The following is a 24856-nucleotide window of genomic DNA, read 5'->3' as shown; positions in this document are numbered from 1 at the left end:
ATTTATTTAATGTTTTCCACAGGACCGTCGAATAGAGGAGCTGACACTACTGCTAAGCCAGTACAGGAGGGTCAAGGACATAATGATTGCAGCTCATGGTAAAATGTCTTGTGAATAATTTCCTGATTTTATTTCAAGTTTATGTGGTGTTTCCTGTGACCACTATGACCTGTGACCATTAGCCAGGTTTTACAGCATAAAATGGTATTAGGAGAACTCATTTTCCTTCCACTAGGGAAAATCCTGACAGCTGACAAGTTTAGTATGGAAGGAGAAACTGAAAACCCACTTTGCTTTGCTGCATACAGTTCTGTGTATTTAGGTTCAAAATCTGGGGGAGGTTGTGGGGGAACCCCTTGTCCCATTTCTCATTTACACTGTAGGAAGTGGTGTGGGTTTTAGGACAATCTCATTTTAAGTTGCCACCATACTTTTGAGCACTGAATTTAACCTGGGAAACTTGACCTTCTGAAAGGACAGTTTTGTTCCATGCACATCATCACATTAACAAGCAATAACAATATTTTTAGGCCTTGTATGGCAGAATGGAAACTTGTGTTTAACACACAAGAATAGGGAAGGAGAGTAAATCTCTCTCTGAATGTTCATTAAATAAATAACTAAAAAGGAGCAAGGAGCAAGCCATGGTGCTCTGGATTATTGAGCTGATAGTGCAGAGAGCATGATGGATGGTGTTAATGTACACTGGCTTGGATACTCCCTAGAGTGTAAGTTAAACACAGTGATGCGCAGCACAGTAAAACAAATAAACACCCCAAACACAAACCTGTGTGGGACCTAGAGCGTATACTGAGATCATCCACACTGGGGAGTGTACTGTGAAAGACTGAGAGTAAGAACAGACTATCAACCTCAGCTTGCCCCAGAACACCAAACTGTGAATTGCAAGCGGTTCAGAAGCTGCCTCATCAGCAGCTCAGGGGCTCCCAGAAGAGCACAGCGTGCAGCTGGAAGTGGTAAATGTGTTGTTCCAATATAAATCAACTCGGTGGGAAGTCAGAGCCCAAAGGACGGGTGGGAAACTACAGGCATCAGGGAAAGACTGGAGGGGAATTCAGAGGCCAGAGAATTTAGACAGTCTGAGATGGCCCTAAAAGTTTTTTCTTTACCAGTTTCTCTCCCTTTCTACTTCTACTCTCTAATGCTTTCAGGCTCTTCTGTCTCTGGTGGCAGTGAAGAGGAACTCGAGGCAACTTTAAGGAAGTGGAATCTTTTGAATAACTCTCAAGGAGAATTACTGAAAACAGAGGTACAGGTGTTTCAGAAGCAGGTTCTACTGTATAGATGATTTTTTTGCTGTTGGTTTCTCTGTAGTAAGGTAGATGAGGGTTCAGAACCCTGGCCACATTTTTGTATTTCTTGGTATGGGCACAGCAGATTCAGCATCAGGCACCAGAGTTACAGACTTGAAACTCTTGTATTTTACCCAGGCCTCTGCAGGAGAACTGTCACCAGCTGTGCTCCCTCCAGTGCCACACAAAGCCATGGAAATCAGGCAAGACCTTTCTTTCTCATGTTTCATGTGGGTTGTCCTAAATTGTGTTATTTAGAGTGTTTAACTGTTGGCATCTTGTCTTAACTGTTCTTGGTTTGCTGTAGTTTTGGGCACTTGAGAAAGCTGTGCTTGTCATGCTGTGCTTAGCTGTTTAAGGTTTCAATTATAGCAATAAATCAGCATTTTTATATATCAGAAGATACATGTGCTCTAGCCCTTAAAACCATAAAATTTCTTTCTATTTTAAGTGGAAGCATTCCAGTATCTTCAAGTAATTTAACCTCTCCACAAGAAGAATCTTTGGAAATCACGAACAGGTAAGAAAGAATGACTGTCATTGAAATGTAAAACATTTTTCCTTTTTAAAACCCTAAATGGTGCACATTGCTCACAGAGAGTTACTGCTGTGCTTGTTAAGAGCTCTAAAGTCACCTATAGATACAAGGCTAAAGCTGCCTATAGGCCTGGCTGTCTTTTGCTGCTGATGAGAGGATGTCTTGTTCTGACTTCATCTACTGCAGTTTTCAATGCCATGATTTTAAGACTAAAAATACAATAAAATAAATGAATCTCTTAATTCTGAGCTATGTTTTATGCAGACATTATGTGATCTGTACAGCTGTTGCATCAGATGCTGGTGATATGCAAAAAAACCGTGTTGTATTAACTGCTGATTTTTTCCTGTCGCTTTTTCAGGGTTTCACAGAAAAAAAAGTCAAGTAGTTTAGAAGACTTGCAGAGTGAGTCCTTGGAAAAGGTTGGTTTATTTGTTATCACAGCTTCTGGTGTTTAATGTCACAACTAAAAGACAAAGATCAAGTATAAATACTCTTTCTGTTTCACATATAATAACTTTAACCACCACTAACTCTCTATATGGGGAAAGAGTCCTAGTGATAAAACAGCTCAGGTTCGTTTTCCACCTCATTGCCAAACTGGTTGACACACCCATATGGACACACCTTCAAATTCAGTTTTTCCCCTGAGAGAAAAAAAAAAATATTTAAGAGAAATACCAGAAATAATGAGAAGTCATTTTGTTAAACTGCAGTATTATTTTGTTTATAAGGTTTTTTTAAAATATTTTTTACTTCCAAATCACTAAAAATATTAAGGCAGCTAATCCTGAAAGTAGCTAAATGTTGGGACTGGGTATTTCCACATAGGATTCCTTTTTGAGTGTTTGCATGTAGCTATGAGTGCAGTTCCCTTAGCTTTCTATTACAAGTGACATTCCTGAAGATGGCAGTGATGCAGCCTTAGTTAAAGCAGCAGGAGCACTGTTGATACTTCAAAGGCTTTAATTCCATTCGGGAATAAAATGTCCCGGTTTGCAGAGTCTTGTTACATTGTGCTCCAGAGTCTTGTTTTGTCATTATGTACACTGTTATTTTGCTACACTTTTGTAATTCGGCTTTTTGACACTGTTGTTGCTTTCTGTACTCAAATTAGGCCTAATACCAGGGCACCTACACCCAGTAATGCCATTTAAACCAGATGCCAGTACTATGATTGCTCCAGTTGTTGACTTTAAAAAATTTTTCTTAAATATTCTAGTATTTGTCTCGAATTGCTGGAGATGACAGTGACCAAATAGAATGTGTGACATTTGTGCTGCATTCATTTCATTGTGGTCACACATATGTGACAAATCAGAACGAACATTTCATTCCATGAGGAATTGATGAAGGTCTTCTTGTCATAACTTTTAGTTATTTTCTTGTCTTAAATCAAAAATCTGAATTTGTCTCTGTGATATGCTGTGATAAGGCTGTGCCTACACATTTATGCTGTAAAAGTGCTCTACCCATAAAATCAGAGTCCATAGAGGAAGAACCTACCAAGGATATGAGAGAATTGTAGCAACCCCTCCCCAGGCTCAGCAAGGCATTTGAATTGTGTGCCCTAATTTAAGCACAGGGCCTCTTAATGAAATGGCTGAGACCTCGCTGTGTGTATCAGTGAGTGGCTAAATGTGAACATTGCAACCAAAACTAAGGCCCAGAAGCCTTGTTTTGCTGACACAGCATGACAAGACAGCTTTTTGCATTAAGTCCAAGAGAACCTGTGCAAGCAGCACTGCTTGCTGGAGTTACTCTGCCTTGCTCAAAGCTCAAATTCCCATTGCTTCCAGCAATAATAATAATAAAATAATAATTCACATTGGTGTCCCTGACCTAACCGTGGTGGAATTTTTATCACTTGGTTTCTATCAGAGCTCCTTATGATTTCAGCTGGATCCATAGAGGATTGTGTGTGTTGTTTTATGTCAGTTGTTTCCATATTGGTCTCACTGTTAAATGGCTGTTATGTTCCCAGCTCAAAGTAAGTCTAAAGGGACCACCCAGAAACGTGAAAGAGCAAAATTCCTTTGATCACCACAGAACTTAAACAGGAATTTTGTAGAGCGGGGAATGAACAAACACAATTAGTATTAAATATTGGATTCAAATGAAATGAAGAGGTAACAGTCCTTGTAATATATTGTCCATACACTAAGCAGCACCTCTGTAGCAATAAGACTGCATTTGATGTTCCGTGTATGTATGTTAATACTAACATTTGTCTGTTGCTTTTTTCCATAAAACTTTGAAATTGCCCTCCCTGAAACTCCGTAGTATGTAGATGGAAAACCAGCACAGCCTGTTGTAGAACAAGAGGTATATTAAATGCAACCTTCCCTAACAATTCTCTGTTGTGATGTGACGTGCTGTGATGGTATGGCTGGGTTTGCATTTTATAGTCTTTTTGTCTTTAAAATGTTTGCATAGTTCCAGTGCTGACAAACAAAAGGGGGTAAGGATTTGAGAGGAAAATCTTTTGGGTTTTACCTTTTATCTAAAAGTTTGTTACATGAAGCTGAGGTCAGTCAGTCTCAGAATATACACTGCTAATGTAAGACACAATTTCTCTACTCATACAATATTTGAGATGTACTCCTGCAGTTGCCAAAAAGGAGCAGAAGTTGAGGAACTGTGCAATCTGGCCTGCAGTTGTAGTATCCAAAGAATCCTCGAGGCCTTGGAATAAGAACAGATAAAGCAGTGGTTATCTCATTACATTTTTAATGTATCATCCTGTCACAGACAACGTTCTGAAACAATTTTGTTGGAATAGGGTTACTAAAAAGGAGCACGCTATATGTTCCTCTACACTAAATGTGGTTTCCATATTTCCAGTGCAAAGTTTTCCTATGAAACCTCCATTCAGATGCTGAGACATTTACCAGTGTGAGTTTATTCCAAAGCACACACTGGCTGTACACCGTTACCACTGTCGATTGGAGCTGCAGGTTCATTGCTTGTCTCAAAAAGCATCTCTGTCCTATAGTTTTCACCCAGAGTGATGCCTCATCCATCTTTTCATCTGGATTCAGTGTTGAAGAAATCCCAACAAGCCGTTTCCAAAACTGGAAGCAAAAGCACCTCTGTGAAACACATGCTTTGCCTGAAAAAGTAACTTATTAGGCTCAAAACTTGTCAGATTTATGGGAATATTTCATGAACTCTTGTACAAGGAGAATAATGCTCAAGTAGATGATCACTGGAATGCAAGGAAAATTAGGTTCTGTAGTAGAACTGGCAATTATATTTAGTTGTAATTATTTTTTAAAAAGCTTCACATTTACAATTCTGTCTATACAAAGAGATTTTCATCCTTACAAAAGTTAGATTTCTGTACCCTGACTTTGGTCTTGATTTTTTCACTGTTATTAATGGTGGTGGGAAATATGTTAGAGAAAATTTGAGGCATAAAAATGCTTTTGGGTTAAATTCCAGTGAGATACGATTGTGAGGCAGAAACAGTCTGGTGAAAAATAGGGGGAAAAAAAATGATCTGAGAAGTAACTAAACGCATTTTAGGCACTATCAAAGTTGACCTTGAAAATATCAAATGATTAAACAGTGCCAGGGTCCTATAGGAAAGGGAGACAGATAGAAAAATTCTTACAGCAAAACCAGGTAACATTTAACATATATTTTAAAGTAATGCACAGTGGCTGAAGTGGGAGGAGCAGATGGGGGAAGGCAAGGCTATGTCTTAGCTAGAAAACTGTCAGCTGACTGATGGGTTTAAATTGAGTTATCTGTAAGCAGGAACGTGCAGGGAGTGTAGGAGTCATTTTGAACCATACTTTTCTCAGCTTTAAGAACACTGTGTACTGGATTGCTAGTGCTGTGAGCGATTTGATTTTGTATTTATTTTCTCTTTCCCTCTTTTAAAAACAACAGAGTAAGCCAGTTGTGAAAGGCAGCAAGTACCAAACATTGCCAGGAAAGCTGCCCCGGCCCCTGCAGAACGGAGAGCAGGGAATGTATAACTCCCCAGGCGGATGTGGCATGAGTGACAACGATGACAACGGCATCCCAGGCCTGAGTATGTACCTGTGCCTCTCCCAGAGGGAAAATCCCGACTGTTTGAGGGATTGGGACACAGCATGGGATAGAATCTGCTAGGCCAGAACAATGCAGCATGATGTTCACATGGTTCAGTTAGGGAATGCTGTACTACTTTTATTTTTTAACAAATACCAAAAATATTACCATAGCTCACAGCAGAGTGAAGGATCAGTTTAAGTTGGAGGGGTTTTTTCTGTTGCATTTGACAGTACCATTTGAAACTTTACAATACAATTATCAAAAACATGAACATTTTGGGTAAAAATGCTTGTATCAGCACTGTTGGTTGCTGTAGCTCACGGGGACCCACAAGTGAAAATTTAACTTGCTACCATGCACAGAAACATCCGTGGGTTTTGGAAGTACAAATATATTGTCATTCCACAACCACAGCCCTGTGGAAGCCTGTATTAATTTCCTTTCAGTGGCACCTTAAGCACAGATTTACTGACAAAAGGTGTTAAGAGTGAGGCACAGGACCAGGTATTTTTCTAGGACCGAAGAGCTTGGGAGTTCAGGCACAAGGGTATCCCTTGAGATTCTGAAATCTTCCTACACTTTAAAAGTCACAGTGGAATTTTTTTGTTTGGCTGCTGTTTTTTCTTCGGTGGGGGTTAGTTTATTTTAAGGCCTCGTGGTCCCGAAAGCTGCTAGCATGCTGCAATCTCAAGATTGCAATAGGTTGTGGTTGTTTAGGGGTTTTGAAAGAGCTTTTCTGTGATTGCAACTTTGTAGGCAATGCATGAGCCATGCTGTTATGTCTTTAACTGCAGGATTATCCAAGGATGGGTGAGCTTGTAAAGGAAAATGTTCTTTTTCTAGAAACAAGCAATGGCTTCTTAAATACACTGAGTTGAGAGAATTTTTTCTGCAGGTTGGTTTGTTTCTTGCATGTGCAGCAAAGTCATTACACCTCCAGTTCTGTATTTCAGAGCAGTCTGATGCAATCTTAGCCGTTGCTTCATTTCAGATACCCTGCAGGCTTCGTAGAGCTCTGTAGTATTTGCTTAAAGTGCTAAAACTGTCCAAGAATAGTTAGAAAAGCCCCAAACAGATCCATTATCATCTCTGTCTGCTTAAGATGATCTGTACAGAGTTCTTGGGGCTTGTGCATATTCACTTTCATGTCAAGCATAACTGCTTCTTTTCTTTTTGTTTCTGCTTTTAATGCTTAGCTTAACTACTTTGTCCTCCTGTAACTTTATTTTGCTGGTGTTTTGTATCTTCTTTGCTTCTCCATCTGGCTTTCTGCTTCTTGGGATGACTGAAGATCGCGTCAGGAGTGTCAGTGCACCCGTGCTAGGTACTGTATCCAAACAAGATGCAACTTTAACACCATTTTGCTGCTTACTTTGTTTCTTTCCTTTCCCCCTCCTTTCCCCTATGAAATACTAATCCCAACTGGGCCCTCTAGATTGAACTTCTTACATGCAGTACTGAAATGAAGTAATAGCTCCTGCTGTATGGCGTTCACATGGGATTTCTCTTTATTACACTTATTCCTGGTTTCATTTTCTTTTCACTGAAGTTAGAAAAATTCTCACTGATTTTGATGGAAGAGTTGAGGTATTAATAGCAGGCAAGAAGACCTTAAATGAATTCAAATAATGTAGTTAAATAGGAAAGACTGAAATAACAAAATTATTTCACCCAATGTTTTATTCTTTTGGTTTGTTTTTTTTTTTTTGGTAACAAATGTACAGCTGTTTTTTCACCTTCAGAGCATGGGGGTTTTTTTAAATACAAGAACAATGTTATAGGTATCTGTACTTTTTTATCATGCTCTGCATTTAAACATCAGCCTCCCAGACAACAACTTGATCAAAAATTAGTATAAAATGTGACTATAACACTGTTCTTAACCCAGGAGAAACAGAGAACATGGATGCTACGGTGGTCTCGGATGACCTTTCACCTCTTTCTTCGGGAATGGATTCAAGCCCACAATCTCCATGGTCTCCAGAAAACAGAAAGAGTCCAAAAGGGATCAAGAAAATCTGGGGAAAGTAAGGTTATGTTTTTTATTCACTGTCAAAGCATTTTAGCTGAGAAATAATCCAATTCCCTGCAAAATCTCCAATTATCTATAGCAAGAATAACCTAAAATCTGGGGAGAGAAAGCAGTTCTGGGATTGCACGGGTGTGTCCTTAAAAACACACATAAGGTGTGGAAAAATGGCTGGGAGTGTTCACAGCGTCATGCTCTTGAAAGAAATAAGGCACTGCTGTCTCCTACTGCTATTAATTTAGCATGCCAGTAGTTTTATTAGCCATGAAAAATTAAATTCTAGCAAGTTGTCCATTACAAAAGACACCAGGTAAAAAAAACTAGAGAAAACAGAAAGAACCAAAAGCAGGGCACGGTTGCACTGGCTTCGGGAACAGCAGCCATTTCCAAGTCTGGATTATTAATTGGATCAAAGTGTTATGGCTGCTCTGTGGAGCTCTTTTTTCCCCCTCCAGAGTTAAGTCCAGACTGAATTTCCTAGAACTCCTTGAGTTACCTCTGGCATTTGGCATTTGTGGTTCCCAGGGAGATTAGCAGAGCTGTTAGTTGTCACTGTAGTTTCCATGCAGAACAAACATCCTCTGTCACCAGCTAATAGTCCTGTCGTGGCACTCTTGTCTTGCAAGAATACGAAGAACTCAGTCAGGTAACTTCCCTGCAGACGACCTGGGCCTGGCAGAGTTTCGGAGGGGCGGTCTCCGGGCAACAGCTGGACCTCGCTTATCCCGATCCAAGGACACCAAAGGCCAGAAGAGGTAATGGCTCCTCCCTCCTCTCCCTGGCACAGCCTGTCACGTGTGGCGTTGTTAAAAGTGCTGAACAGCCAAACCCTCCTCTTGGGAAATAGTTTTCCCAAGCACTTCGGTCCATGTGGAATTCCACAACAGCTGGAAAGAATTTCTCTGGTAGCAAAATCATCCTGAGAATCTCTCTGCCTGTGCTCCTCCAGCTGCAAGTCGCAGCACTCACTGCTTGGTGGAGTGTCAAAAATTTTACCTTGTTAAAGGACAAGGAGAATTATCATCTCCTGTGGGAATATCTGCATAATGATGAGGATTCAGTGTAGGTTTCGGGTTCTGGGGTTCAGTCGGGACGGCCAGACGTAGACGGATGGAGAGATCTCTATAGGCAGGTCTTGGGACACAGTCGGTTTATTGTAAAGGCGTGGGTATAGGGGCACTGCTCAGAGCTGCTAGACTCAGCTCTGAGCAGGCCCAAGAGAGTAAGCAGGAGAGTAAGTGGGTGAGAGAGAGAGAGAGAGTGTAAGAGCAAGAGCAAGAGAATAGAATGGAAGTGAAGTAAGGAATAGAAGTGGAAGAGAGGAATAGAGAAGTGTCTGAAGTTCTGGTTACAATACAATAAATCATCTTCTGTACTGAATATTCTAATTGTCACTAACCAATCTAATACAAGATACAAATCCTATAGCATTTACATACAGCCTATAAGAGTTCTTATATTACCATAGAGTGTTACATCTTAACTCCTAAAAACTACTCTTTGGACCCCTTCTGCTGAGCTAGTAGGGTCTGCTCTGACCCTTGGACCTGTTTGCAAGCAGAGGGTATTGTTTCATCAAGAGGGGATTACTTCAGTGGCCATACCATTGTTTTCTAGTTGTTCAGTAACTAAGACCTGGTATTTCAAAAGTGGCTTTCGTTTCGATGTTGCCTGTAGTTTTCATATTCCCAAAATCTTTTGTCAGGCAATCATATTTCCAAGGTTTTCCTGTTTCATCCTCCCCAACAATTCAGCAATTCCTTTTTCCCTCTTTTCAAACAGAAAATGGGAAATTCTTATCTGCCCTGCAACTGTTCACAGGTTGTGGCTGGGCTGCCAAATTCCCAGGACACCCAAGAACAGAGCACACCAACAGATTTGCTGCAGTCCTGCCTCTGGCAGCACGATGAGCTTTCCAGTGTGGACATTCATTCTTTCCTTTAACGTCTTTTCAATGTTTCTTGTGCTTTTCAGTGACCACAATGCTCCTTTTGCTCAGTGGAGCACTGAAAGGGTTTGTAACTGGCTTGAGGACTTTGGCCTGGGCCAGTATGTGATTTTTGCCCGGCAGTGGGTGACGTCAGGCCACACACTCTTAACTGCCACACCTCAGGACATGGAAAAGGTAATCACTGCTTCTCTCTACCTGTTGATTCTGTCCAGCCAGGCCTCTCCAAAGGTGGAGCCTCTCCATTGGCTCTACCTTTCTGAAACCCACAGTATCAATTTTGAAAGCTACCAAATGAGGGAAGGAGCCAGAGGCAAGGCAAACTCTTTGTTAATGGTTTTTGTTGCAGGAAATGGGAATAAAGCATCCACTGCACAGGAAGAAATTAGTTTTGGCCATTAAAGCAATAAATGCAAAACAAGATGAGAAGTCTGCGCAACTTGATCATATCTGGGTGACACGTAAGTGTTTGAGCTCTCATGGAATTGTTTGGGAAGGAATTTCTCCCCCCTCTATGACAGGGCTGCCTGATACACGTTTAAGCAGTTACCAAATGTCTTTTAAAAAGCACTAAGTTTCACCATAGTAGAATTGGGGATTTTTGTGCTGTTCTTGACATCCAAATATGCAGCTTGTGGTATGCTCTTCCATGGAGAGCTCTGTCAGACTGCAGGGAATTAAATGGGTGGGCTCAGTCTAGGAAGAGCTACACTATGCTGCAGAGGATGGGCTCCTGTACTGTCAAATATCATGGGGGTAGTGTGGACAAAGCTCTTCGGTGGGGAATTGCTTTTGGCTGTCCTCAGGAAAGGGGAATAGGTAGAACGAGCTACCTGAATGCCTCAGAAGCCAGGCCAGATGAGAAGGGAGAAGGGCTTCATTCTCACTGATCTGGAGTTGGTTCCCCACTGTTCTCACATCTGCAGGATGGCTTGATGACATTGGCTTACCTCAGTACAAAGACCAATTTCATGAATCCAGAGTAGATGGGAGGATGTTACAGTACTTAACTGTGGTAAGTACAAACCTTTTTCCTCAGTTTAATCAAATCTGACCTCAGAATAAGCAAAATACTTTACAATTTTCCTTTGAATGTGAGCAGCTAAAGAATTTTTGCAAGACGGAAGTAGTGCCAGTAATAACTCCTTTGTGCTGCCTAGTGCATGGAATCTGTTCCTAAGGTCCATAAAACAAGTCATACGTTAGGGCTAACTTCTGCAAAGTCCTTTTTCAGTATCACGTAGCACACCACGATTAAAAGTAAAATGACCTGTTTAACATGTAACTTCTGGAGCATGTTGTTCTCCAAAGCAAGATAGCAATGATATTCAGTAAAGCAAAAGCAGAAAATCCAGTGGTTTGTACAGCTCTGACCACATTCACTGCACACCATGAACCACACACAGCCACCATGTTTTCTTCCCATTCTCCTGCCCAAGCCTGGATAATTAAGGTCTGGATTTGCCTTAAATAGGCTATGCTCCTGCCTATAGTGCAATGTTAAAAAAAAACCCCAAAAAACCAACAACAGAACCCCCCAAACCTCCACCCTAACAAAAACCAAACCCTCTTTAAAGTATAAACCTTCATCTTACGTAAACCACAGTCACTGTAATGTTATATAAAACTACACAGCAAATTTAAACTCTGTGTACTTGGGGAGAGAGTATCTGTTTTGGTGTGTGTTCTGTGCCACCTAAAAGTTTTTCTCCTTCACAGAATGACCTTCTCTTCCTGAAAGTCACCAGTCAGCTGCACCACCTGAGTATTAAATGTGCCATTCATGTGCTGCACGTCAATGGCTTTAACCCCCACTGTCTACGCAGGAGGCCAGTTGAGGAGGTAAAAGAATGCTTAAATAAATTAATTGAAGCAAGCACAAATGACCTGGTCCCAGCCAAAGGGGACAGAAAGGCAGCAGTGTACAGTGATACAGTAGAATTATTGCCACTGGGGACTTGCACCCAAAGCAGCAGTTATGCCACTTATAAGTTGAATCTCATGCATTTCTCTTTAGAAGTTATTTCCATAGTGGAAAAAAAGTTAATTCAGCTTCCAAGGGAATAATTTGGAATTATTTATCTTTGCCTGACCTCATTTTTAAAATCTGTGAGGTTTTTGCCTTACCTGATCAGCATTGCTTTGCCTTAGTATTACGCACTGCCCATAACACTATTGTCAAAATGTTCCCTTGTAACACCTGTAATCTGTAATCTCTACTGTTGCACTACTAGATGCAACACAGGGGGTTTCATCAGTACTAGACCAGGTCTGGATCTCACCAGAGGCTGTTTGAAGGGGCCTTGAACAGAAACAGTCCCTTAGTCAGGGAAGAACAAATGCCCTTGGAGGAAGAGGAGGGAGGCTGTTTTTATCTGCACTGAGGATGCATGCTCACACACTCAGACAATGCAGGCTGTGGTGCAATCACCTTCTGTGCTCCCTCCAACAGAATAACATCTCACCTTCCGATGTGGTGCAGTGGTCCAACCACAGGGTGATGGAATGGCTCAGATCAGTGGATCTGGCAGAATATGCACCCAACCTTCGAGGCAGCGGAGTGCATGGGGGCCTGATCGTAAGAATTTACCATTTTACTATGTCTCTACTAAAAATTGAAGGCTGTAATATGAACCATATTTTATCTGATGTTCATCAAGCAGAAGGAAACAAACACATCTGCAATAATGACAGCATGATCAGGCCTTCTAAGGAGGCTCTTTATCTCATCCATGCATCTTAACATTACAAAGGAAAACTAAAATAAAAAAGGAACAGCTAAACCACTTTTTATAATCAAAGCTGAGCTGGGCACAAGTGTTTGACAGCAGCACATAAAAGGAAACCTGACCTGTGCTGTGCGAAAGTTGCTTATTGCTAAGGCATCACAGAGTGTTTCTTTGTGTGCTTTACCAGAGCTCTGAGCCATGCTAAATAGCCACCCTGAAATCACAGCAGTCAGGAATGACATTTTTTTAATTCAAAACATTCAGAACTACTTGCAGCTCACTAGTGGCAGAGTTCTGAAATACCACGATTCCACTGCTGTCGAATTTTTGCAAAAATGAAGTAGTAGAAATCGTATTGAGTTTGTACTCTGAGTAGAGCAGAAAATTCTGAAAGCAAACTTGTTCAACCCAAACAAATGTATGGTTTGATGATAAATATAAATATATATTTGCCTGATCACGCTCAGCATTTTTTCTTGGCTCCTTTCAGGTATTTCCCATTCAAACCCCAGTGAGTATCATGAGTGAGCTATAAGAGGTCCAATGTGGACAGATACTTAGTGAGAAATCCTCTGCTAAGCACTGTAGCAGTTTCCTATTGTAAATATTTCTATAAAAAATAAATATCCTGCCCTTTTCCCAGATTCTCGAACCTCGCTTCAATGGTGACACGCTGGCCATGCTCCTAAATATCCCACCTCAAAAGACCCTCCTGCGCCGCCACCTCACCACCAATTTTAACGTGTTAATTGGGCCAGAGGCACAACAAGAAAAAAGAGAAATCATGGAGTCAGCAGCACACACACCTCTGACCACCACTGCCAAAGTTCGGGTAGGTGCTGCTGTCAAAAAGGAGAAATGTCAGTGTCAGACTTCTCTGCTCTGAATTATAAAGAAAATAAGGGACAAACATGGGCAGGGAGAGCTGAATTCTAGAAGGAGTGCTACATTTCCCTTAATTCTAGATACCAAAGCTTTTACTATGTATCTGTTTAAATCAGCTCCTGTAACAAGCATGCAATCTGTTCTGTCTTGTCTTAGAAGGAACACCATGTAAGTGCATCTAACATCAACTGTAACTCCCCATTTGAAAACAAACATCATTAATTCACAGTCTATGTACTTGAATGACCAGGGTATAGTAGTAAATGAAAAGAGGGGAGTTTGGGTGCTTGAAGAACAACCTAACTTGTCTTACTCAAAACTACTTGTTTTAGCCAAAGAAACTTGGATTTTCGCATTTTGGAAACTTAAGAAAAAAGAAGTTTGATGAATCAACAGACTACATTTGTCCTATGGATACAAGCCCAGCTGCTACGAATGGTACTTCAAAAAACTATGGTGGCTACAAAGGACTTAGTCCTTTCACTGACAGGGAACTGGATCAGGTGGGACAGACAGACTGATGCCATGCTCATCTCATCCCCTCCATGCATTCCAAAGCTTGCCAATAACCAAATGTTCCCCTATTACAAACTCTTTGCTACATCTGCATGAACTCACTGAGAAAGTATTGGCTGTGGACACTGGAAAGAGTTCCAAGCTAAGAATGTTGGGGTATTTTTTTTAAATCGACATCATAATAAACTCATCCATCCTCAAGCCCTTTTTCAGGACTACGACACCTTTACACTGCGAAGATCGAGGTATTTTGTCAGTCAAGGGGGTGGCTGCAGTAAACACAAAACTTTTGTACTTCTAGCTTTCATAATCCTAGTATGGCACACTATTTTTTTTCATTATCTTTACGGGTGGTTTTTAATGTAATGAATTCATTTGGACAAATTTGTACAAAGCTATATTAAAGTACAACTGGATTGTATTTTTTACAGTAATCAGAGAATCCAACTGAATTTTTCTTTCATTGTGTACAGTGGGGAGTAGTTCTGCTTAGACAATCTATGTGAAGACAATGCATCAGGAATGAACAAATTATTAATAAACCAGTAGTTAATTCACTTTTGTTATGTAGTAGTGAACTTGTGAATGAAACTGTCTAGACAACATACAGACAAATGATGAAGACTAAAAGACACCAAATTTTATTTCAACTTTGCGGTTGTGTAAAGGGATGTAAACCCTGAAAAACGGAGCGTTCCTGGAGCCTTGTGTGAACTTTGGCAACACACAAGAGCCACACAGCGGCAGCTACGGTAAACTGCCCATTCTCCAGTGACATAAAAACAGTTTAAGCCTGATAAGAGAATGGTCACAACATTGAAAAGACTAACTGTGAAGGTAATTTTTTCATTTGCATGGTTTAGTGCATCTAACATTTATGTTCATTAGCTAACCGTGGTCTCTTTCAATGTACTGCTCCTACCTAGGGAGAATACCAAACCCTGACCGTGATTAAGTATGGATGTCCACTTGCTCAGCTAAGAGTTGTGAGGGAATGCATTAACTTTGAGCCAAGAACTTGCACTGTGCAGTTGTTCAAGCATGACAGAAAGACTGGATTCTTCTCTAGGAGCATGGTCTGTCTATTAAGCATGACTTCTGAGCATGTCATCCATGCAGGAAATTGCAATGCCCTAGAACTGGTAACGTTTCTATGTAAAAAGAGGTAGGACTGTATCAAGGACTTCTTGCCTGTGAAAGAAGCCTACCAGAACTATAAATAGTGTCAGACCAGTTGGAAAATATTACTTTGTATTGACAATATCAGTTAAGCTCTTTCTTTTTGCTTGTGAATTAGAGGCCAAGTTTCATGGAATCAATCTTTCTTAATCAGGGTCCACTCTTCCTACTGTTAAATGCATTTTCACATACCTTGTAGCACAGAGGCATTTTTGTTAAGGAGCTTTTAAACTTATCCCAACTTCATTTGTCCAGGCACAGATTCCTCCCAAAGCTGCATGTAAAGTGAATAAAATTGCACATACTGTCTGATTTGAACTAGTTCCTGACTGCTTTTACAGATGGAACACTCAGAAGGCACAGTAATGCAAATAGGGGCTCTTTCCCAAGGCATAAGCCACCTTACGGTACGTACTCATTCCTCTCTTGGTTTAAAGCCACAAATGTGTTCTGCTAGAACTCACTGAAAGCTGGTCATTGCTGGTGGTAGTTAAGAGTGAGTGGGTCACTGTTCTAGAACCTGGTGGGACATTCAGTACAAAAAACTCTGCTTTTAAATTGCTCCAGAAATTAAGCTTCATTTAGGCCTCTTCAAGTTTTCATGAACTCTGCTGTCTCTTTGACCCAATGACAGATATTCATCCCCTTAAATGAAAACAATTCTTCAAAGATTTTGCAGGTAACCACCACCTCAGTCACAGCAAAGGCCAGGAATGAGGTACAGACTTTGGAAAATTTACATGGGCTAAAACTCTGTGGAAAACGAAACAAAACACCTCACTTCTGCTTTTTCATCCCATAGAAGCTAGTTTATTAAAAAATAAAAATAAGTGACTGAAAGACATAATGAAGAGTTATGTGATACAGTTGAGTTGCATGCCACACACAAAATCTCTAAGAATTTCCTCAAGCAAAGTTTATTTAAAGCTATATTGAAGAAATTCCCTTTGTGTGTGGCTCTCACCCCCTCTGTTGTGAGCCTGATCTCACTGCAGCTGTGTCTCTGGGAGCACAGGCCTCTCGCCAAACACCCTCACTCCTCCCCATCTTGTTCTTTCAGACCCTGCTAAGCCAGGATGAAATGCTGAATGACAGCAGGTTTTTAACACCGACCTTTGAAGACTGGAGATGATGCTTCAGCATGACCAAGAACATGACTCATACCTCATGCCTGTCAGGAGTGGCCAGGAGCAGCTGGATGCTGTGGAGCAGGAAAGCTTTCCCTCTTTGCTGCCACCTCCCACGTAGCACTTCCTGTTGTCAGTGTAGCCACACGTTACAGGTAACTCTCCTCTGTGCTGTTTTTCCACATAATGTAATGGGAAACAGGTGTTGGGAGAGGAGTGGACTCATATCCAGAGTCTGGAAAGCCAAGACTGGCAGTGTTTTACCCTTTTATTCAGTTGTCTTTTACATGGTATGTTGATGTATTGTTATCTGAGAGACCTTTTGTAATTTTTTATTTTTATAATTAACTTGTAGTGCAGGAATCATTAATACATTATTGTACCATGTGGGCTAATCAGAGCTACCTGGGAAATTCAGAGGGATTTTGGTGAGAGCAGCAGTAATGGCTCACTCCCTGCTCCTGGGGTCTTGCCAGACTGGTCCCCAGAAAGGATTTCAATCTCTCCTCCCTTTCACTAGCACATGTCCTGCCCTCTTTTTACCTAAGTCAGGGCACTGTGGGATGGGAAGAATGGAATATAGGACTGTCCATCAAACCCTTGCTTTTATTAGGATGACAAGCTGCCATGTTCACAAATCTTTACCTAAGGCAAAAACAACTGCAGCAGGAAATTGTAACTCTGAGACTACCAGGAAAGTACCAGAATAAAACAATGATTTATTTCTTTAAAACACCTGACAAAATAAATCTGCTGCTGTTGTACTGGGCTAGACAGGACTGCATCAGAGGGAAATATGGCCTCTTACTCTTTGGGGGGCTGAGGGTGAAGCTGGCACCTTTACAGCAGCAGTTACTTGTGGCATCTGTTTACATGTCTGTCTCATGTATTAATGAGCTATTAACAAGCTCTCTTAGTAAATAGACAAATGCCAGAAAAATAATCTCCTTAATTATAGGGAAAAGGACTTTGTACAGGGCTGGTTTGCATTACTTTCTCCTTGCTGACTATGGGTGTTGCTTTAGGTTCTAACATAGCCTGAGGGCAGGCCACTGCTAGCCACAACCCTCCCAAATAAAGAGGGAACCTCCAGGGCTGTCCAGAGGATGCAGCAAGGGCTTTTTGAAAGCCACCTGTGGTGTTTTTTACAGGTGATCTATCCCAGTCTTCACTTCATGAATCTCTCAGACCGTGCCTGCACTGTATGGTCAGGTATAAGAAACTAAACACATGATTTTATTGTCCAAAATGGTAAAATCAAGGCAAATTCTTTCCAGTCACTGAAAACTGAAATTAAAAAAAAGGAAAATCCAGAAGAACGAGAAATAAGTCTACACATCAGCAAACTACAAATGTTTAATGTTTAATAAAAGGTATTAAACATACCAGTCTGGCAATGCAGTCAGTGCTAGTGAGCAGCTCAGGTACCATGGGCATGTGAAATACTTCGTCAGGTTAATTAGCCAGCTGACTTGTTACAGCACTGCAAATGGGATTGGCTGCTCCAGCAGCCCTGGGATATTCCAAACACAGTGCTGTATTTAAAACTCAGTGTGTTGTTGTGCTAACTTGGCTGTGAATAGTCAATCTACAAAACGATTCTTTTTTTAAATATATGTAGTAAGAAACCCTAATCAGCATAACATTGGTAGAAATGCTTATTTTTTTGACTGTTATGAATAAATTCTGGATGTTCCCCTCTCTCTTGCTGACTGTGGAATGATTTAACACAAATACATCTGGATGTCCTCTGATCTTAATGTTCTTTTCTTCAGAATGTTTTATACTAACTTCAGAGGTCAGACTAAGTAACTTCCATACAACTCAAGATGAATTCTCAGCTTCTTAGTACTAAAATACACAAGGTAATTCTGAAGTTACAAACCACAGAAATTACATCAAGGAATTAAAAACACACACACACAAAAATGCTGCACAGCTACACATCAACTGTTCCTGTAGAAAAATATGCAGTACTTACAAAAAAGGTATCAGGTGACATCAATGTTAATAAGCAAATGTACTGCTCTTGGGATAGCCAAGTTTGTCCAGGTTGGGCTGACAGGCAAACTGAATCATTGGTGGTGGCCCACACATGAGAATGAGGGTCTCACTGCCAGGGGGCGGCAGGTGGGCTTTCATCATGTCTGCAGTGACAAAGCCAGAGCTGTACTTCCACTCTGGAACAAAGAAATTAATTCAATTAGTTTGAACCTCTGTACAGGCTGAAACCTCTTTAAACTTCACCAAGTAGCTGAAGAATCAAGTTACTGCACCATCAGTGCAAGCCAGGAGAGGGTTAAATTTCTCACTCAGCTCAAACCTAGTGCTCCCCTTCCATAGGGACGATAAGCCTATAGATAACAAGGATCTGGTTGATAAGACATGGAAGTCTTAAAATAATAAATTATAAAATATAAAAGAAATGAGCAGGTAGGAATAAAAAGGAAGAGTGAATCACCTTTTCCAGTGAGGGGAGGTCACCCAGTGGCAGGGAGAGGTACTGAGACTTGTACCACATTTTTCCACTGATTCTGGTTTTTTTTTTTTTTTGAGATAGAGTGGTGAAGTGACAAAGTTCAGTGATAACAAAAGTTCTGCCATGTAGCTTAGTGATAAGAGAAAACAAATTAAAAGAAGAAATTCATTCTAAACTATTTCAAGCAGTAGTAGTATTGAATGCATCAGCCATTTGAAGTGAGCCAGGTAGGAAAATGATGCCTTTATCTAAACACATGGCAGCTCTGTTTCACCAGAATCTAATCTGGAGCTGCTGCAAAACAAAGATGTGTACATGATATTTACAGGTATTAAACAATGCCAACAAAATGCTAACACAACCTGATTTGGAAGATAACCCAAAACAGAGCTGAACTTTTGATGAAAATTCCCAAAAACTGAAATACATGAAAAGATGCACTGAGTCACATGCCTGACCCAACTGAGGTTAATTGTGAGTTCACACTTTGTAATGCCCACCTGGTTTAGATCACTTTTTAAAACAGGGTGAGGGGTAAAGTTTGTTTCTGAGGAGTCTCAAAGTGTAAGGCAAGAACACTTGATACCACTCTGATGTCCCCTTGAGCAAGAGTGAACCTCTGTTGCACAGGGATGAGCCAAGGCATTTCCATGTGTCCCTACCTTTTGGAGGTCTGTCCAGTGTGTACCACAGCACAAACTGCTCAGGATGCCTCTTGGCAATGTCTTCTAGCTCAGCTCTCAGCAATATGTCATTTTCTGTCTGCAAAATGAGTCTGTTTAGCTCCAAACCATCCCAGGAGCCCTCTGATGGGAACTCGTCTACCATTCACAACAAATGCAGTGATAAAAATTATGCAAACCAAGAAAGTAATTTGGTTTTTCCCCCTTCCATGATAGCTTTTATCTTTACAGGCTTCTGTAAATTAAGAACAACAAACTGTGAGGCTTCATAGCAGCCACCTAAACACAGTCCTAAAGATGGCAATTAGAACGACTTTTTAATCCAGGCCAAAATCACAATGAGCTGGATTTGTCCCTGACCCTGGCAAATTTATCCCTGGGCCTGGAAAATATGACCCTGAACGACCAGTATGGTGAAGGTTAACTGTACAAACAGATTAGTGGAAACAAATCCTGTTTCCTTGAAACCAGTGAAGGAGTAAGATAAGCAGAGGGATCAGGATCTGATCACAGCATTTATTCCCAAATACAGGAATTCAGTGAAACTATGAGGAGACACCTAAGTGTGAAAGAGTATGAAATACGTGCCATCAGTTTAAAAAGCTCAGAGGCCAGCAAAAACAAGTGGGCCATTAGAGAAGAACAAACAGATGGGTCAGAATACTCACCTGATTAGCAAAAAGGAGGTAACATTTTGTGGAGTCCTTAGGATCGTTTGTGATCTGACGGATCAGCTGCAACATAGGAGTTATTCCTGTTAAAAACCAAAATTGTTAAAAAATGGGTATTTCTTTCTATGGCTACAGTTTTAATATTAATGCTGCCTTCCTTCAGTCTTCAGTGGGAGCCTGGTTTGCACAGGGCTACACATCTCTGGATTTCTAATCCACACCAAATGCAGAGGTTGGGGATTTCTATTATAGTAAATGGTTTCAAAACAAACCCACAATTCTTGTATCCAGGGCTTTTCTCTTCAGCATTCTCTATCACATCATTTTACCCTCAAGACATTGTCCTAAAATATTTTTTGTCACTGATGAAGTGAGTTCTCTGAGGTCACAAGGTAAATCAATATTCAAACCCTCAGGTTGCTGTTCCCCAGGACTAAACTCAAGCCGTGGAATGCCTCAGTACTGCCACCACAAAAAGAAATTAATGAAAAGAAATGCAGGTGCAAGTGCTCTGCTACTAAGGTACAGTGATAGTCCTCACATATATCCATAAAGACATTTTCAGTGTCTAAACACTCCATATGATGGGATTAGTTTTACCTGTTCCTCCAGCTATCATCCCAAGGTGCTTTGCAAACTTTTTCTCTGCTTCAGACTTCTTACTAGGCTTGATAAGAAAGGTACCTAGAAGAAATATTCAAAACCTTTAGGTACATTAGTTTCCAAACAAACATGGGTACAAATTCCACGGGAATAAATTACTAGAGCCGATCAATTAATTAAGGCAAATCATTTGGAAATCCCTCACTTCCTCTGAGATATAACAGATTCATCAGGAGATTGCTGATCACAGGAGGTCAGGATGCAAAGAAGTGCTGAGCACTCGGCCCTCTGGGGTGAGACTTAAGTGCACAGCTCCTCTCAGCTGAGATCAGTGCAAAATCTTTTACCTGTATCCTACAAGAGGATTACTTCTCTGAGCTTATTTCCCCACAGTCAACTCAGACCTGGTTTAATTATGAAATGGAGCTGGCTCTCAGTCAGCAGGTTATTCAGTAACAGCACTGAGATTCTCAGTGGGTACTTTAGGCCACAACCTTAAAAAACATCTAGAGCACCTCCCTCCATATGTATAGCTGAGGTATTATTTCCAGTGCAGACTTCTCAGTCATTTAATGCAATAGCAATTTTTTCAGACTTATAGTCCCAGGAGTGAGACAAGTATTAGTTACTCCATACACAAAGTAAGTACAAAGTACTCTTTCCTGTCATGTCAACTCTGACAGGCTCATGGTCATGTCTAGAAAAGTTGTTTTTTCTCTTTTCCACTTAAAAAAAAAAAAAGATTCTCTACAGTTGTCAAGTTTTATAAAATGCCACTGAAAATAACCAATAACTCCCTTTTTCTCTCCCACCTTTGTGTCACAGTACCTGTCCCCTTGTAGACAAGGAGTCCATTTGGCCCTCTGAAATCAATGGTATCTCCAATCTTCATGTTATCTAGATACTGGGACATCTTCCCACCTTCTGGAAACTTGGGGTTCACATTTTTGTGGTAGACCTGTAAAAACAAATTACTTGCACGTTATCAACCACTAACTTTCCTGCACACAGTATTACAAACTGTAGAACACAATACTGCAGGCCTGAAATTCAGCACCTGAGAAAGAAATCGAGGCAATTCTTAGCTCTCAGTTGTCTCTTGAGCCTTGCAACAGGAAGCAGCCAAAATAACTAAAAGGTGCTGTTGGGCACATCCCTCTGCTCCCTACAAACAGCCAGGGTAACAGGAATGGGTGGCAGGCAGATTATGTGCTGGTGCCCTCATTTCACTATTGCCTTATGTCTCACCCCTTTTTTGTAGCTGCTCCTTCTGAAAATAGCATTGCTGCATCTTTTCCTTCTTAAGACCTTGCCAGACACTCAGCCACACAACAGCTTTCTCAGCTTGCAAGGCACATAAGAAGCATTAAGCAGTTCATAACAATTCACCACACTTATAACATGAAGAACAGAGCATGCACAAAAAAACCCTGGATTTTTGCCTAAGGACAAACTCTATCATAGAAAAGGATTAGGAAATCCAGAAGTCCTGGGATCAGATAATCCTGCATCCCCTAGCTTAAAGGATTTTACTTGTTTTCTGTTTAGAGCTGTTAGCAGTAAGCATTAGCTGCAGCACAGGCATCTTGAGGGAGAGAGATCAGTATTCATGCACTGCCAAATAAAAGATATTAGGGAAGTTCCTAAAGTATTGCCAGGGAAGTGATTCTCTTCTCCATCTACTCTACCTCTGCCATCCCTCAGTGCCACACAGCAGATACACATGATGATGAAAATGAAATTTAATGAAATTTCAGTGAAAGAAGATGAAATTTGATGACTAAATCAAAACAAACCATTTCACTAAAATGAAGTACTTGCCCTCCTTCCAGTTAGCAACTTATCTGTATTAAAGGAAAACAAAATTTACCTTTATAATTAAATCAACATAACCTTTTGTCTCATCACTGGAAACTGGGGTATAGGCTCGAATCACCAGATTACCATCAATTTTTGCAGAAAGGTAAACATGTTGGCCTGGGGAGAAAGAATTGCAATCTGATTATGTTTGTGATCCCTGGAGGACAAGAGAGAAAGGCAGGTATTGTAACCTGCCATGCATGCAATGACAGAGAAAATCTTTGCCATGTAAGTGCTGTATGAAATGTGCAGTTTCTTCTCTTTTTTCAGCACAGAGCAGGGATCTCACAGGAAGTAATATGGTCATACAGTTTCAGGATCTTATTCCTAAATTCTTAAGAATGAATCTGGATAAACACAAGCACTGGAGGGTACATCTCAGTTAGTTAATCATTTGTCTAGTTAATTCAGACAGTTCCATTACTCTTTCCCATACAAGCCAGAAGAGAATTTGGAGAAAGACAGCCACCATGCAAGGACACACAGCATGGAATGGGGTGACCCCAACACTTGTCATACAGCACAGGGAACTGCCAAACAGGGCAGAACAAACAGAGCCACATCTGTAGATCAGGGAGAGAGACGTCCCCCTGCAGAGATTATCACTGATTCAAGGTCCAAGGTTCAGTGCTGTCAGTGTGCCAGGGTTCAGGAAAGAAGGCCAGTCCTAGACTGAAATTCATGCCACAGAACTCCAGATGCATGGAAGTGTGTGTGAAGGTAAGTGCATGCACAGAAAAGGCTCTAAATATTTCAACATCTTCCCAGGCAGCAGTTTCTCATTGACAAGCATGACTGTATTTGCCAAAACCATGAGGGCAATTGCCAACAGACTGAGGGGACCAGGTGGAAGTAGAATGCAAATAAGAAATATGAAAAAGCTTTGACAGATACCACTCTTGCTTATATCCTGACTGGTGATGGATTCCATCAGGCTCAGTTCAGTTTCACTGCTCCATTTCTAATCTACACCACACACCTGGACAAAGCACACACAAAAGATCAGAAACACAACCCCCTCTGGGAAACCTGACATTTCTCTCTGAGACAGCAGCATTCAGATGCAGCTTTCAGCTCCTTGCTTTGCTGGGCCTTAAATTCCCTAACAGTCAGAAGTCCAAGAACTATGAGAAACCAGAAATACAAATAATTGTTTCCAATACTTACCTACAGGTAATCCTAATATATGATTTGTTGAAGGTAGCCCAAATCTGAATTTCTTAGTATCGTGACTGATTTCCTAAAAAACCAAAGTTAGAATGAGGTCAGCATCACCACTACTTTGAATTTCAAACTCTACTCAACACAATATGCTTTAGTAAGCCTGCTCTTTGTTAGTATGCAAGGTAAATGCTGGGAAAGGGCACAGAAACGGCTGTGAAAAATAAAGTTTAAATAAATCAAGAGTTGTAGAAGCAGCTTTCTCCTCTTCACTTCCACAAGGAGCGACTGTTGCTTGCCTGCACAATCCCTACAGCGCCTTCACATAGACAAAACCAGGAAACCCTGTGCCCAAGGCCAGTGAGCACATTCCATGCCTGTGGCCAAAGATCAGGCAAGACAGGGCGTGCAGAAGCGCAGGCTGCCGGGCCTGCTTCTCATGGTGCACCCAGACCGGAATCGAGGGAAAAACACAGCCACGACTTGAACATGCAAAGCACCGGGAAACAACAGTCCGCAGCGTGGCATAAACGCTTTTACGCATCCTGCCCTACCCTGGGAGCATCACAGGGTGGCTGCAGGGGCCACAGCCATCCTTGGGGGGCTCTGCGCCCTGCTCTGGGGATTCGATGCCTGGGGCAGCCCTTGGCCAAGAGCCCCTCAGGCCAGTGGACCTACTGCCCTCATACCCGCGATGCCCCACAGCCCTCAGAGCCGCGGTCACCTCCTTGTGCAGCAGCCGGAGCGGGTACTTGGCGAGCGGGTCCTGCAGGGTGACGGGGCCGCTCGGCCTCCGCGCCGTCCCTCGGAGCAGCAGCAGCAGCAGGGCGGACGCCGCTACCACGGCCACGGCGATGGCCACAGGCGCTCCCTGTGAGGAGGAGAAGGGCAGGCGGTGAGGGCACGGCGGCGGTGAGGGCACAGCCCACCCCAGCGCAGCCCGGCCCCTCACCGCAAGTACCTCCATGGCGGCCCCCTCGCCCGCGGCTCCCGCCGCTCCAGCCGCGCTCATGCCCGGCCACGCAGGGCCCGCTTCGGGTCCCGCCTCCCGGCTCCTCCTCCCGGCTCCTCCTCCCGGCTCCTCCTCCCGG

The 24856-nt window shown here is 41.7% G+C and overlaps 2 protein-coding genes across 22 annotated transcripts in view; one reads left to right on the top strand and one right to left on the bottom strand.

Moving 5' to 3' along the window:
• Window positions 1-18011, top strand: part of PPFIBP2 (PPFIA binding protein 2) — a 99926-nt gene extending 81915 nt beyond the window's left edge. For 14 of the 16 annotated variants that reach the window (XM_042035614.1, XM_042035611.1, XM_042035610.1 and 11 more), the window contains 19 exons: window positions 23-98; window positions 1173-1270; window positions 1452-1516; window positions 1765-1833; window positions 2213-2273; window positions 4135-4176; window positions 5749-5893; window positions 7187-7219; window positions 7784-7922; window positions 8551-8679; window positions 9899-10049; window positions 10222-10333; window positions 10799-10887; window positions 11592-11714; window positions 12325-12450; window positions 13245-13433; window positions 13819-13989; window positions 15523-15588; window positions 16242-18011. In XM_042035614.1, coding sequence (XP_041891548.1) covers window positions 23-98; window positions 1173-1270; window positions 1452-1516; window positions 1765-1833; window positions 2213-2273; window positions 4135-4176; window positions 5749-5893; window positions 7187-7219; window positions 7784-7922; window positions 8551-8679; window positions 9899-10049; window positions 10222-10333; window positions 10799-10887; window positions 11592-11714; window positions 12325-12450; window positions 13245-13433; window positions 13819-13989; window positions 15523-15588; window positions 16242-16313 — 1956 coding nt within the window. In that variant the 3' untranslated portion in view covers window positions 16314-18011. The remainder of the gene's footprint in view (window positions 1-22; window positions 99-1172; window positions 1271-1451; window positions 1517-1764; window positions 1834-2212; window positions 2274-4134; window positions 4177-5748; window positions 5894-7186; window positions 7220-7783; window positions 7923-8550; window positions 8680-9898; window positions 10050-10221; window positions 10334-10798; window positions 10888-11591; window positions 11715-12324; window positions 12451-13244; window positions 13434-13818; window positions 13990-15522; window positions 15589-16241) is intronic. The other 2 variants (XM_042035609.1, XM_042035606.1) reach the window with 2 other exon arrangements.
• The window catches only part of LOC121668147 (NADH-cytochrome b5 reductase 2), a 39165-nt gene that overhangs the window by 14276 nt on the left and 33 nt on the right, over window positions 1-24856 (bottom strand). For 3 of the 6 annotated variants that reach the window (XR_006017269.1, XR_006017270.1, XM_042035632.1), the window contains exons 1-9: window positions 24727-24856; window positions 24490-24636; window positions 23772-23844; window positions 22615-22721; window positions 21573-21702; window positions 20742-20825; window positions 20139-20224; window positions 19450-19549; window positions 18290-18488 (exon numbers count right to left, since the gene is read on the bottom strand). The exon at window positions 24727-24856 is cut by the window's right edge and continues 33 nt beyond it. Coding sequence is in view for 4 of the 6 variants with exons in the window: in XM_042035632.1 (XP_041891566.1) it covers window positions 18316-18488; window positions 19450-19549; window positions 20139-20224; window positions 20742-20825; window positions 21573-21702; window positions 22615-22721; window positions 23772-23844; window positions 24490-24636; window positions 24727-24777 (951 nt within the window). In the remaining 2 variants the exon portion in view is untranslated. Of the gene's footprint in view, window positions 1-2261; window positions 4926-14117; window positions 16480-17646; window positions 18489-19449; window positions 19550-20138; window positions 20225-20741; window positions 20826-21572; window positions 21703-22614; window positions 22722-23771; window positions 23845-24489; window positions 24637-24726 lie in introns of those variants that run through there. The other 3 variants (XM_042035631.1, XM_042035630.1, XM_042035629.1) reach the window with 3 other exon arrangements.

The sequence above is a fragment of the Corvus kubaryi genome, unplaced genomic scaffold (assembly GCF_017639235.1).
Source record: "Corvus kubaryi isolate FWS band 111438036 unplaced genomic scaffold, C.kubaryi_AGA036_p1.0 37384, whole genome shotgun sequence".
Classification (NCBI taxonomy): domain Eukaryota; kingdom Metazoa; phylum Chordata; class Aves; order Passeriformes; family Corvidae; genus Corvus; species Corvus kubaryi.
Note: the sequence above shows the minus strand (reverse complement) of the source record. Positions and strands in the feature narration are given on the sequence as shown.